This window comes from Euleptes europaea, chromosome 4, assembly GCF_029931775.1.
Source record: "Euleptes europaea isolate rEulEur1 chromosome 4, rEulEur1.hap1, whole genome shotgun sequence".
NCBI classification, from domain to species: Eukaryota; Metazoa; Chordata; class Lepidosauria; order Squamata; family Sphaerodactylidae; genus Euleptes; species Euleptes europaea.
Genome location: NC_079315.1, coordinates 43,551,967 through 43,566,494, shown reverse-complemented (window position 1 = coordinate 43,566,494; position 14,528 = coordinate 43,551,967). Strand labels below are relative to the sequence as shown.

At 41.0% G+C, this 14,528-nt stretch overlaps 1 protein-coding gene across 11 annotated transcripts in view; it reads right to left on the bottom strand.

Moving 5' to 3' along the window:
- Positions 1 to 14,528, bottom strand: part of LOC130477124 (receptor-type tyrosine-protein phosphatase delta) — a 619,168-nt gene that overhangs the window by 475,568 nt on the left and 129,072 nt on the right. For all 11 annotated transcript variants that reach the window (XM_056849115.1, XM_056849116.1, XM_056849118.1 and 8 more), the window contains exon 2: positions 12,519 to 12,684. In XM_056849115.1, coding sequence (XP_056705093.1) covers positions 12,519 to 12,603 — 85 coding nt within the window. In that variant the 5' untranslated portion in view covers positions 12,604 to 12,684. The remainder of the gene's footprint in view (positions 1 to 12,518; positions 12,685 to 14,528) is intronic.

Genomic DNA, 14,528 nt, shown 5'->3' with positions numbered 1-14,528 from the left:
TGGTGGTCATGGGAGATTTTAACTACCTGGATATCTGTTGGAAGTCCAACTCTGCTAAAAATGCAAGATCTAATACATTCCTGACTTGTCTTGCTGACAACTTCATATTCCAGAAAGTGGACAGGGAAACAAGGGGATCTGCTATCTTAGATTTGATTCTCACCAACAGGGAAGTACTGGTTGATGAGGTCAAAGTAGTAGGCACCCTGGGTAGAGGTGACCAAATAATCTTGGAATTTATAATCTTGGGGAAAGGAAAAACTGTACATAGTCAGACTTATAGGTTGGACTATAGGAGAGCTAATTTTAACAAACTTAAACTTATGCTGGGTAGAATCCCATGGTCAGAAATGCTGAAGGAGAAGGGAGTTCACGAAGGGTGGGAGTTTCTTAAAAGTGAAATACTGAAGGCGCAATCACAAACCATTTCTATGAGAAAGAAAAATGGGAGGAGCCTAAAGAGGCCAGGGTGGCTCCATAAACAGCTTTTTAAAGATTTGAGAAATAAAAAAGACTCCTTTAGGAAGTGGACGGAGGGCCTTATAACCAAAGAAGAATATGAACAAATAACTAGTGCTTGTAGGGAGAGTGTTAGGAAAGATAAAGCTCAGTATAAACTTAGGCTAGTGAAAGATGCTAAACACAACAAAAAAGAGTAAGAATAAGAACAAGGACAAGCCCATTGCGGGGACTGGAACAAATAACTAGTGCTTGTAGGGAGAGTGTTAGGAAAGATAAAGCTCAGTATAAGCTTAGGCTAATGAAAGATGCTAAACACAACAAAAAAGAGTAAGAATAAGAACAAGGACAAGCCCATTCGGGGACTGGAAAGTGAAATTGTAACAGGAGATGAAGAGAGGGCAGAACTCCTCAATTGCTTAGAGGATAGTTCTGCCAGTGGCTACTAGCTACTAGGTGGCTAAAAGGAACCTCCATATTCAGAGGCATTGAACCTCTGAATACTAGTACCAGAAGGCAACATCAGGGGAAAGTCTTGGTCTTTATGCCCTGTTGTGGGTCCTCCATAGTAACTGGATAGCCACTGTGTCAGACAGGATGCTGGATTAGATAGACCGCTGGTCTGAGCTAGAAGGGGTCTTCTCACGTTGTTGTATGTGCATTACCTTCATTCTATAATATGAGAAGACAGCTGGACTAGTAGTAAAGAGCTGCTATTCTCTGTAACTGAAATAAAGATAGTACTGACATGTTCTTTCCTCTGTTTGATAGAAACTCATTGAAACCAATGACAAAGAATCAAGAAAGCAGCAGGAGGCAGCAAGATATTACAGACAAACTTGATGTGTAGGTAATGAAGAAAAATGTAGAGAATTCTAAATATAATGTAATACCCTCTTAGATATATAAAATGTAAAGTAGTAATCGGGATCTATTAAAGATTGTATAGATGGTAGTGGTTAGATAATGTGAGTTTAGTAGGTTAGTTTAACTGAATATATAGTAGTAATATTAATATACGAGATTAACTGTATTGTTGTAACCTCAGTTTGATCTCATTTATAGTTTTTTACAACTTTTATCTTCTTTCTTTTCTTTGTAAGTTTTGTATCTTATATGTTTGTATCTTTCTATATCTATCATAAAATAATAAAAAGATGGTAAAAAAAGCAGCAAGAGGAACAAATTATTTGATCTATTAACTAAAAAGGTACTTTAATGTTTACTGTTTGCCTCAGCTTTTCAGTTCGTACACAGCCATTGGTGATAATTGTTCATTACTAAATAAAGGAATAGAAAAAATAGTACTGGTTGATTAAGGTTTTCATGATCCTATTTAGAGTTTAAATACACACGAATAAATGAATGCCCACACATACTTTTATGAAAGCTGTTAAAAGGAACTAGAACAGTGGGAAGTGTTTACATTTCCAGTATTAAGAAATGTAAAAACTGTGTGCTTTTCATTTTTCTGTTCTGTCACAAATACAATGAAATTAAAACAAAAAGTTATATTTGAAATATTTTAACCTTTCCTGTTTCAGTAGTCAGATAGTACATGGCCACGCTGAATCAGCCATTCAGCAAACAGTCTGGTACAATTTTTTTATATATAATTATTTGAAGAAGTAGCAGCTGTTTTATGCTGTCAGATCCCAAGTTCTACGATACACAGAGTAAAATCATATTCTGAATATTACAGTATAAAACAACTACTATTTCCACAAATAGGATTGTCACACATTTATATGCAACTCTGAAATCTATGTACCACTACACCAAGTTAGGATGTTTCTGAATTTTTATTGTATTTATATACCCATAGTGGAAACTCTATTGGTAAAAATAAAAGGAATAAGAAATAATAGTGAAATTATGGTATAGGTCTGCTATAGACCACCAAACCAGGCAGAGGACTTGGATGAGACACTCCTAGACCAGATTACAAAGTTCCCAAAGGAACAGGACATGGTGGCCATGGGAGATTTTAATTACCCGGATATCTGTTGGAAGTCCAACTCTGCTAAAAATGCAAGATCCAATAAATTCCTGACTTGTCTTGCTGACAATTTCATATTCCAGAAAGTGGACAGGGAAACAAGGGGATCTGCTATCTCAGACTTGATTCTCACCAACATGGAAGAACTGGTTGATGAGGTTAAAGCAGTAGGCACCCTGGGTAGCATTGACCATGTAATCTTGGAATTTACAATCTTGGGGGAAAGAAAAACTGTACGTAGTCAGACATATAGGTTGGATGTTAGAAAACAAATTTTAACAAGCTTAAATTTATGCTGGGTAGAATCCCATGGTCAGAAATGCTGAAGGAGAAGGGAGTTCAAGAAGGGTGAGAGGTTTTAAAAAATGAAACACTCAAGGCGTAATCTCAAAACATTCCTATGAGAAGGAAAAATGGGAGGAGCCTAAAGAGGCCAGGGCGGCTCCATAAACCGCTTTTTAAAGAATTGAGAAATAAAAAAGACTCAATTCGGAAGTGGAAGGAGGGCCTTATAACCAAAGAAGAATATGAACAAATAACTAGTGCTTGTAGGGAGAGTGTTAGGAAAGATAAAGCACAGTATAAGCTTAGGCTAGTGAAAGATGCTAAACACAACAAAAAAGAGTAAGAATAAGAACAAGAACAAGCCCGTTGCGGGGACTGGAAAGTGAAATTGTAACAGGAGATGAAGAGAGGGCAGAACTCCTTAATTCCTACTTTTCCTCAGTCTTTTCTTGTGAGGGAAACGGTGCTCAACATGGCATAAACAGAACACATGATGAGGGAAGGGAGTTGCAGCCGAGGATTGGCATTGGGGTAGTGCACAAACACCTAGTTTCTTTAAATGAAACAAAAATCTCTGGGCCAGATGAATTGCATCCAAGGGTACTCAAAGAACTTGCAGGTGTAATTTCTGAGCCTCTGTCCATTATTTTTGAGAAGTCTTGGAAAACAGGTGAGGTGCCAGAAGACTGGAAGCGGGCAAATGGTGTCCCCATCTTCAAGAAAGGGAAAAAGGAGGATCCGGGTAACTACCGACCCATCAGCTTGACTTCTATACCAGGAAATGTTTTTGAACAAATGGTCAGTCAGTCAGTCCTTGAGCATTTAGAAATGATGGCTCTGATTACTAAGAGCCAGCATGGGTTTCTCAAGAACAAGTCATGTCAGACTAATCTTATCTCCTTTTTTGAGAAAGTTACTACCTTGCTGGATCAGGGGAATGCTATAGACAGAGTTTATCTTGATTTTAGTAAGGCTTTTGATAAGGTTCATCATAGTATTCTTGTTGACAAATTGGGAAAATGTGGTTTAGATCCTATTACTGTTAGGTGGATCTGTAACTGGTTGACAGATCGCACCCAAAGAGAGCTTGTTAATGGTTCCTCATCCACTTGGAGAGAAGTGACTAGTGGACTGTCTCAGGGATCAGTCCTTGGCCATGTGTTGTTCAATATCATTATAAATGATATGGATGAAGGAATAGAGGGGATGCTTATTAAATTTGCAGATGATACTAAATTGGGAGGGGTAGCAAATACGGTAGAAGACAGAGCCAGGATACGGGATGATCTTGACAGGCTGGAGAATTAGGCTAAAACTAATAAAATGCACTTCAACAAAGATAAATGTAAAGTTCTGCATTTAAGTAGGAAAAATCAAATGCATAATTATAGGATGGGGGAGACTTGTCTCAGCAGTAGTGTGTGCGAAAAGGAGCTTGGGGTCTTAGTAGACCAAACATTGAACATGAGTCAGCAGTGTGATGTGGTAGCTAAAAAGGCAATTGCGATCTTGGGCTGTATCAACAGACGTATAGTGTCCAGATCACGTGAAGTGATGGTATCACTTTACTCTGCTCTGGTTAGACCTCACCTAGAGTATTGTGTTCAGTTTTGGACACTGCAATTTAACAAAGATGTAGAAAAGCTGGAACAGGTCCAGAGGAGGGCAACAAAGATGGTGAGGGGTCTGGAGGGGGAGGTAGCTCAGAATTTCCTGCATTGTGCAGGGGGTTGGACTAGATGAATCTGGTGGTCCCTTCCAACTCTATGATTCCATGATTCTATGGATGAGCAACTGTTTCCTATCCCCTGCAGTTGCAGGCTACTCCCAATGGTCACAGAGTGAGGCCGCTGGGGTGAACAACAGCACCCCAACACTTACAGGTCTATGTATCCCCAAAGACAACTTGCACCCTTTACATTTCAGAGGAGCACAGCCCCCACCCCCCGAGAGGATGGCAAGCAGGACCCACCAATGAGCAGTGGCATTTGCAGCAGCACCAGGCAGAAACTGGAGAGCCCAACATTCCAACGGGCTGAGGGGGCGGGGCCAATGCTATAACCATAGACCTCACCCTCAAAGGCTCCCGACCAGACCAGTTGAACATCCCAAAGGATCCCTAATCAGCCCACCAGGAAGCCTTTGGCATCCTTTTGTGGCCCTGCATGCTGTTTTTTCTCAACAGACTGCTGCGGGAAGCCATCCAACAGGTGAAGCACTGCATGTGACTGGCAATCTTTTGCTTCACCTACAGGCTTACCCAGTGAATCAGCCTCCTTTCCCGATGGATATGGCCCTGTCAGATGGCTTCTCCTGTTGGAGATCAGCCTACGTGGAAAGCCGCAGCAGGTGTGGGTGGAATGTGAGTTCCCAAGATTTTGATGGACTCCATTTCTGTGGCTTGGAACAGCTCTATTGATATCCCATCTGCTCCTGGTGATTTGTTTCTCCCAATTGCTCTCAGTGCAGCTTTCACTTCACTTTCTAAAACTGTAGAATTCAACTATATACTTGCAGAAGTTCGGAAGAGACACAGGAGTTGTTTCAGAGGGTTACCCAGGATAAATTAGTGATTCAAACAGCCCACTGGTTCCCTCACTTCAAGGAAAGGAGTATTTGGATAGGCATGAGACAACTCCACTTGTTATTGAAATGGACTTATTCTCCTCCATGCCTCCCCTAGAGACTACATGCAGGTCGCAGCCAGCACCTTCATCGGCTTGTTCTCTTCCGCCAAGATCACCAAGGATTCCAGTAAATGACATAGGTAATGAGATCCTAGGTGGTGCCTTGGATGGTGATCTGGAGCCAAAGACATCCAATAGGTCCGAGAATAGTGATCCCAACCTTATAGAGTCAGCCATGGGGCAGGCTGCCTTGAGCATGGACTGCGATTATGACTCTAATATCTTATGCAACATCTATGCCAAGAAAGACCTGTATGAACCATCTGGCCAGAAATCCTGGGCGAATGAAATACAAGAGGAATCTCTTACTCCGGAACCAATCCTTTGCCACATTAGTCCACATTCAATGGCTCTAGGTAAAGTGTGCAAGGGCCTAGCAAATGGTTGTGTCCACTATGATGTTATTAATTCTCTAGAACATACCTGCAAATCTGATTGACTCAGCAAGAAGGCTGCTTATACAACTCTTAAATTATTGTCTTGGAACACAGCAGGGTGGAGAAATAAGGTGAAGGACTATGAATTCCTAGAATATCTCAAGAAATTTGATATATGCCTCCTACAGGAGACATGGTCTACAGCTCCGATAGTGGTAGAGGGGTACAAAGCTTATTCCCTACCAGCCCTTAAATCAAAACCGAGGGGCCATTGCTAAGCTGGCCTAGCCTTCCTTATTTCTTCAAACTTAAACCTGCAAATAATATCCTTACCAGACTGTAATGCTAATATTCAAGCCCTCAAGATTACTTTCAGTAAAAGTGCTTTAATTTTAATTAATGTTTATATGCCAGTGTGTTCTGATAGACATAAGTTATATCTCCAGTGGAAACTACTTAGTGATTATACTGGGGACTTAGAACACAAATTTCCCTCAACTGAAATAGTTTTAGCAGGTGATTTTAATGCCATATTGGGTAACGATGCCTCGGCTTTAATCAGAACATTGGGGCTGAATCATGGGGAGCTGCCACTGCCTTTTTTCTTATATAATAGGCAATCTAGGATAAGGTACTAAAACAGGCAGTTGTGTGTCTAGCTAAATTTTGCATTCGATATGGTAAAGCCACATAGTATTCTCATTGACAAATTGGGAAAATGTGGTTTAGATCCTATTACTGTTAGGTGGATCTGTAACTGGTTGACAGATCGCACCCAAAGAGTGCTAGTTAATGGTTTCTCATCCACTTAAAGAGAAGTTACTAGTGGAATTCCTCAGGGATCTGTCCTGCGCCCTGTGTTGTTCAACATCTTTATAAATTATTTAGATGAAGGAATAGAGGGGATGCTTATTAAATTTGCAGATGATACTAAATTGGGAGGGGTAGCAAATACGGTCGAAGACAGAGCCAAGATACAGGATGATCTTGACAGGCTGGAGAATTGGGCTAGAACTAATAAAATGCACTTCGACAAAGACAAATGTAAAGTTCTGTGTTTAGGTAGGAAAAATCAAATGCATAATTATAGAATGGGGGAGACTTGTCTCAGCAATAGTGTGTGCGAAAAGGATCTTGGGGTCTTAGTAGACCAAACACTGAACATGAGTCAGCAGTGTGATGTGGTAACTAAAAAGGCAAATGCGATCTTAGGCTGCATCAACAGAAGTATAGTGTCCAGATCACGTGAAGTGATGGTATCACTTTACTCTGCTCTGGTTAGACCACACCTATAGTACTGTGTTCAGTTTTGGGCACCACAATTTAAGAAAGATGTAGACAAGTTGGTACGTGTCCAGAGGAGGGCAACAAAGATGGTGAGGGGTCTGGAGACCAAGTCCTATGAGGAAAGGTTGAAGGATCTGGGTATGTTTAGCCTGAAGAGGAGAAGACTGAGAGGGGATATGATAACCATCTTCAAGTACTTGAAGGGCTGTCATATAGAGGAGGGTGCCGAGTTGTTTTCTGTTGTCCCAGAAGGTCGGACCGGAACCAATGGGTTGAAATTAAATCAAAAGAGTTTCCATCTGGACATTAGGAAGAATTTTCTTACAGTTAGAGCGGTTCCTCAGTGGAACAGGCTTCCTTGGAGGTGGTAAGCTATCCTTCCCTGGAGGTTTTTAAGAAGAGATTAGATGGCCATCTGTCAGCAATGCTGATTCTATGACCTTGGGCAGATGATGAAAGGGAAGGCATCTTGGCCATCTTCTGGTCATTGGGGGTGGGGCGGTAGTTGTGAGTTTCCTGTGTTTTGCAGGGGGTTGGACTGGATGGCCCTGGTGGTCCCTTCCAACTCTGATTCTATGATTCTAGCTGATACACCAGAATGGTTCCCTGTCTCTCCTGAAGAAATAAGTGAGTTAATTCTTCACCTAAAACTGATGAAAGCCCTAGGCCCAGATGTACTAGGCTCAGAAGTACTTAAAGCAGGTCCCAATTGGTGGGCACCCTTATTAGCTCAATTGTTCACTTGAGTGGATAGAACTGGCATGGATCAGAGGGATATTGGTTCCCAAAAGGGAGACCATACAATTCTATCAAACTTTAGACCAATTGGTTTCCTTTCAAGCATAGGGAAACTCTATGCTAAACATCTATGGAGCAAGCTTTTAGCTTGGATAGCAGAATATAAGCTACTAGGTCCTGGACAAGTAGGTTTCTGCAAAGGAAAAACCACATTAGACCACTGCATTGTTCTCACACATCTAGTAAATAAGTATTCCAAGAAAACCAACTCTAAGCTACATACAGCTTTCCTGGACCTGAAGGGGAAATTTGACTCCATTTCAAGGAACTTATTATGGAATAAGTTAAAAGTATGAACATTGACAAGAGATTATTAACTTTAATCAGAAGGCTGTACTCTTGCACAAGCTGCCAAATCAAGTGTACGCCCATGGGTAAACTAACCCCCAAAATTAACATCAACAAAGGAGTTAAGCAGGGCTGTATCCTAGCCCCATATCTATTCAACCTCTTCCTAAATGATTTAGCTGTTTCTCTAAGTGAGATTGATGGCCACTGCCCTAAACTCAGCTCTGTACACACTCCACTGCTGCTTTATGCCAACGACGCAGTTCTATTGTCATGCTCAAGGATTGGCCTAAAGAGGTTATTGAATCGATGCCATGAATACTGTACTGCTAATGGCCTGGTGTGGAACTACACGAAATCTAAAGTACTGGTGTTTTCGAAGTCCTGGAAACTACTTAAATGGGTAATTAATGGCAATCTACTTGAGCAGGTTAAATACTTTATTAGGTATTTACTTTCATTACAATGCATCTTGGAAAACTCACTATCAATTTGCAGTTAAATCAGCAAAAATTAGTTCATCAGCAATTACTCGCTTCTTTTTCAGTAGAGGCAATCAATATATCCCTGCTGCTCTTATAATGCCAAAGTTAATGCACAACTACTGTACAGTATACCCATCTGGATCAGAGCACTGGAATATCCCCTGGAATGCATTCAAGCTAAATTTCTCAGGAAAATAATGGACATGCCCCGCTGCGTACCATATGAGGCACTGTGTTTGGAAACAGGCCAAATGCTACTTGAAACCAAAGTGTGGCTTACTACCTTTAAATTCTGGCTACGCGTCCAGTTTAAGGCAGACTCCTCTTCTCTTATTCACCATATGCTCATGGAGTCGTACGCTTCCAATTGGCTCTCACACATGGAAAGCAAAATCAAATCTATTGGCCTGAATTTTGATTCCCTACTCATGCGCTCTGATGTAGAAGCTTTCCAGATGATACAATGCAGACTTTTAGACATAAGCCTTCAGGATCTATATAGGGCTGCTAATAAAACCTGTTCGCCACTAAACTTAGGGATACCTTTTGAGATCTACCAGCCTTCCCCATATCTACCTCACATGCATGATCCATCTTATCGCAGAGACATTTCCCTAGCTATGATTAATGTTATGCCATCTGCGTTACTCAATGGAAGATTTAGCGAAATCCCCCAATCAGACAGACTTTGTCCTTGTGGCAGTAATTGTGTTGAAACAGTTGTCCATGTTTTATTTTATTGTAGTTTCTATTCAGAAATTCTCCCTTTGCAGACATGTAGATTGAATGCTTCCGATTCCTGTAATGTTTCCTTTCTATTGAATAATTGTTCACCCTATGTTCTGGAGAAGGTAACAAAAAATTTTAAGATTGCAATAGAACACTGAAATTAGTTAATTAGATGGATGTATTAATTCACAATACTATCTGATGCAAGTGTCTTTTAACCATTTTGTAAGGTTATATCTCAAATATTTATATTTTTACATGCACCCGTATGTATAGTGATTTTATGCCAATAAAGGACGAGATGACTGACTGACTGAAGCATCAAAATCTTGCAGCATCCTTTGGTTAAACTAGATTAAATTAATTTATACTCATGTGTAAAGAAACAACCAACCTTTACCCCCTTCTTCATGAAGATGTCAAGAAAACTAGTATCCCATGTCAAAGAAAAAATGCAAGTAACCAGCAGCAAAACTTTCTGACATTTATATACTGGTGTCATGATGGTGTATTTCTGATAACAACTTAAAATTCCCTAGGTATCTTTAAATAATCCCTACAAGTACTGCATTGAGATGTTACAAGATCATTATAATATTTTCTAAGCAGAATGACAAACAGAAACCTATATTCTGATCTTATATTCCTATCAATATATTCTGCTGTGGAGAAGCTGCAGGGTCAAACAGCCTCCTACATAAATTCCCACATAGTATCGGGTTTAAAAGCTGCCCCATTAGTGCAAAACATTTTGTCAAAAATTAGCACCAAGAGTAGAAATATCAAGTGACCGCACCAGAATTTAGATAAACCTGTCTCTCAACAAGTTCATGTAACTGATCCTCCCACCTCCAGCTCATTAGAAAAAATGAAGAGAGCAGCTGGGAGAAAGATCATGTGTAAACAGGGCAGATCTAACGATTTTTTATTTAAACATTAACTTCTCATTAACCGGCAAAGTAATTAACCAACTACAGTACCATAATATGAGTACTGGATAGGCAGCCCAATCCTGAAAGTGGGGACAGATCCACAGCGGCCTTCTGAGAAGGAGGCTGAAGTTGGTTCCCAGTTCCCAGTTCATTCCCTATTCCCAGTTTCTTACTCGCATTTCCTAGTTCCTGAAGGATACTGAGGACAATTTAAAAGCTCTGCGCCCCAAAATAAGGATTGGACCACCACATATCATACACCCTCACATTCAGGGGACGTTTCTCTCCGAGAGGGCGCATGCTGGGTCCTGGTCCAAAGCCCGGTTCTTGTGCCAGCTGCTCCCAATTGGGGTGCCCCCAGGACAGATGCACATACAGACACTGGGGCTCAGCTGCACCCCAAAACAATTTTTGGACCACCCCACATTACACATCTCCACACTCCAGAAACTGTCCCCTGCAAGAAGACATACAGTGGTGCCCAGTCCAAACACTGGTTCTGGCACCACTGCCTTATTTTGGGGTTCCCACCATGAGGCCTGCATTTCAAGTAAGATTTGAATAAGGAACTGGAACAGTTGGGTGCCCTCTGCACCCCAAAATAAAGTTTGGACCACCCCACAGTATACATCCCCACACTCCAGAGACTGTCCCCTGCAAGAATACATACAGTGGTGCCTGGTCCAAACACTGGTTCTGGCACCACTGACTTATTTTTGGGTCCCCACCATGAGGCCTGCATTTTAAGGAAGATTTGAATAAGGAACTGGAACAGTTGTGTGCCCTCTCTTCTTCTCAGCTGCACCCCAAAACAATCTTTGGACCACCCCACATCATACATCCCCACACTCCAGAGACTGTCCTCTGCAAGAAGACACACAGTGGTGTCCTGTCCAATCACTGGTTCTGGCACCACTGGCTTATTTTTAAGTCTCCCCCGCCAGAAACCTGTATTGCAAAGAAGATTTGAATAAGGATCTGTGAGCCTTCTGCACTCCAAAAGAAAATGAGATGCCCCCAACACCAACATTCATGAATTGGTACCTTTGCTGAATACTGCTTCTGGCATCTAAAGCTCCTATTAGAATCACCTACATCCCGTACTTGTTCCAGTGTCTGTTATGTGCTTCTGTCCTGGGGGCACCCCACTTGGGCGCAGCTGGCACAAGAACCGGACTTTGGACCAGGACCCAGCATGTGCCTCCTTGGAAGGCACAGTCCCCTGAACGTGTGGCTGTATGGTATGTGGCGGTCCAATCCTTGTTTTGAGGTGCAGAGCTTTTAAATTGTCCTCAGTATCCTTCAGGAACTAGGAAATGTGAATAGGGAACTGGGAATAGGGAATGAACTGGGAACAAACTTAAGCCAACTCCACCACAGCATGAGGGAGCATTCCCAGGGTGAAAGGGTTGAGGAACAGCAGCTCCTCTCCCAGGAACACCCCCCCATGCCAGCAGCGGGGGCTAGCAGCAGCCAGACGTCAACATGTTTGCCCCTGCGCTGGTGTAGGTACCACCTTATTCTGTGATAAGGTGGCACCTACGCCAGCGTAGGGTCACGCTGACTCCTAAGGCGCTTCGGGGGGGCCCTTCAGGAATGGGCTCTTAGAACCTAGGTGCTTGTAGTACACAAAAGTCTCCACACTTTAAAGCCTAGCCTCAAAGGGGTCAGTTCTGCATGGCTTGTACAAATACTCCAAGACAGCTGTTGGAAATAATACATTAGAACAGCTGCTGTGACAGACACAAAAGACCCGGAATTTTAATTGGCCCCAACATTCCATTATTTATTTTCCAGAGCTTGAAAAGAAAATATTCAAGGAACTGAAAAATACCTAATAAGGTTAAGTGATGTTTGCCTTTTGGCAAGCAAAATTAGGTTTTGTTTTGGCTATACAATTTTACTAGCATTGTCTCTTTGAAAGGACTGAACACATGCTAATAAGGAGCAGTTGGAACTATCCAATGCATAAGAAAAAAGGTATTAACAGTGAGGAAAAAATAAAGTCAGAAACTCAGTAAATAATCCCTTCCAAACACTGGCTGAGAGCCAAGGAGGATCCCACAGTGTCTCAAAATTGAGTCAAAATGAAGCTTATTCAGAGGCCCTCAGAATGTGCCCACTGAAAACAAAACTTCATCATGGCTAAGATTGTCTTTAAAGGGAAAGGAAGTAGAGAGAAAAGAGCTTACTTTCAGCATCAGCACCTAGTAGGAAGCTCAGGAGCACTACTACTGGTCTGGCTATAAGCATCATCTGACAGCTTAGCACCAGCATGCTTTGGAGGCTTCAGTCACTGGCTTAGAAGCCACTGCCAGTCTCTCCAATCTGAAAATCCAGATGAAGAATTTTCAAAGCCTGGGAGAAGAAAGAGAGAGAAAAATGTTTAGATTGATTTTGCTACAAATACTTTTATATACATACATATTGCATTCCAGAATGCTGGGATTAACCTATTAATCCTAGGGGTGCACATTTTAATGGTAATTACCAAAAGGTCAAAATCAATGAGCATTCTTTTATCCTAAGACATTTTGTAACCCACATTGTGATCAACAGCTCCCATGTGCTGCAACGTGTTTTCCTTTTGTAGCATCACATCAGGAGAAGGAGCTGTCATTCCTAAAAAAGTCCTTTTCTAATACTTCAAGTGGAATAAACCATAAAAATACTCTTAGAAAGGGGTTAGAAGGATTCAATCTCCAAGACAAAACCCTGCTAACAGCATACTGGAAGCTACTTTCTTTGCATCAGTTAAGAGTAAGGGATAAATCAGCTTTCCTTCCTAATGCGAGATCAGCAAAGCTAGCATATTAATAAGTATGGACAAATCCAACAAAGTCTTACCTGGTTTGGCACACTAAAAGCTTCTCCACTAACCACCCATAGTTATTTTTTTTTTATTTAAACCAATACATGAACTACATAATTCAAAGAATAAAGTCACTTTAATTTTGTGTTGTGTGTAAGAACTAATGCATAATACATACAGTGTGAACATCTCTCCCTTAAACACCCAAATTTACTCTGCTATATCCACTCTATCCAAGCTGTGTTATAAATTATAAAATACAAAATACATCTCCTTCTATAAGAAATTCTAGCGGTATCTCAAAATAGACCAACTATGTCACTAAAATAAGACTGCATTTTAATTGCACTTTTTCTAACCAGTGGTAAAAGATACACTTTGGTAGGTATGTATATTATTTTAAAAAAATTATCATCATGCATAAGTGGCTTTGGTGCAGCTGAAAACAATAGAGTGAAAAAAAAGCATACTAATTACCATTCTACTAAAGAGATCTTTATAGATGTGTGGGTATTATAAAAAAAACTCACTTTACACCACAGAATACTACTAAAGATCTACTTGAGTGAAGAAGAAGAAGAAGAAGAAGAAGAAGAAGAAGAAGAAGAAGAAGAAGAAGAAGAAGAAAAAGAAGAAGTAGAAGAGTTGGTTTTTATATGCTGACTTTCTCTACCACATAAGGGAGACTCAAACTGGCTTACAATCACCTTCTCTCCCCCTCCCCACAACAGACACCCTGTGAGGTGGGTTGGACTGAGAGAATGTGACTTGCCCAAGGTCACCCAGATGGCTTCATGTGCAGGAGTGGGGAAACAAATCCAGTTCACCAGATTAGCCTCCTCCGCTCATGTGGAGGAGTGGGGAAACAAACCCAGTTCTCCAGATCAGACTCCACCACTCCAAACCACCGCTCTTAACCACTATACCACAGTAGTAGAACTATACTATTATAAATCTACAATTCTTGATTTGATTGCTGCTTCCAGAAACACAAACCTAAGAAGTTTTCACAGGCAACGTAATGAAAACACCAGCTTCTGCTTTCAGTGCTACCATCTTCATGCCAGCATTTCAAATGACAGCAAAGTCCATGAGACATCACTCCTGTCGGACTCAATTTATGTCTGGGCAAGCATATCACTGTCAACTGCTGCAATAATGACTCCAATACTAACACAGAAGATACAAAATGTATCAAACGCACTTTCAAAAACAAAGTGATTTTGTCTTTTGCATGTACTGGTCAGATAGAGTAATAACAAAAGCTAGAACCATCTCCAGATTCATGGCATTGGGGACAAAAAAATTATCTAGCTATCAGCAGTAAGCAAGTTTTCAAACTGTGCCTTTGTAAGATGTGCATATAAATTAATGAGCAAATAAATGTTTT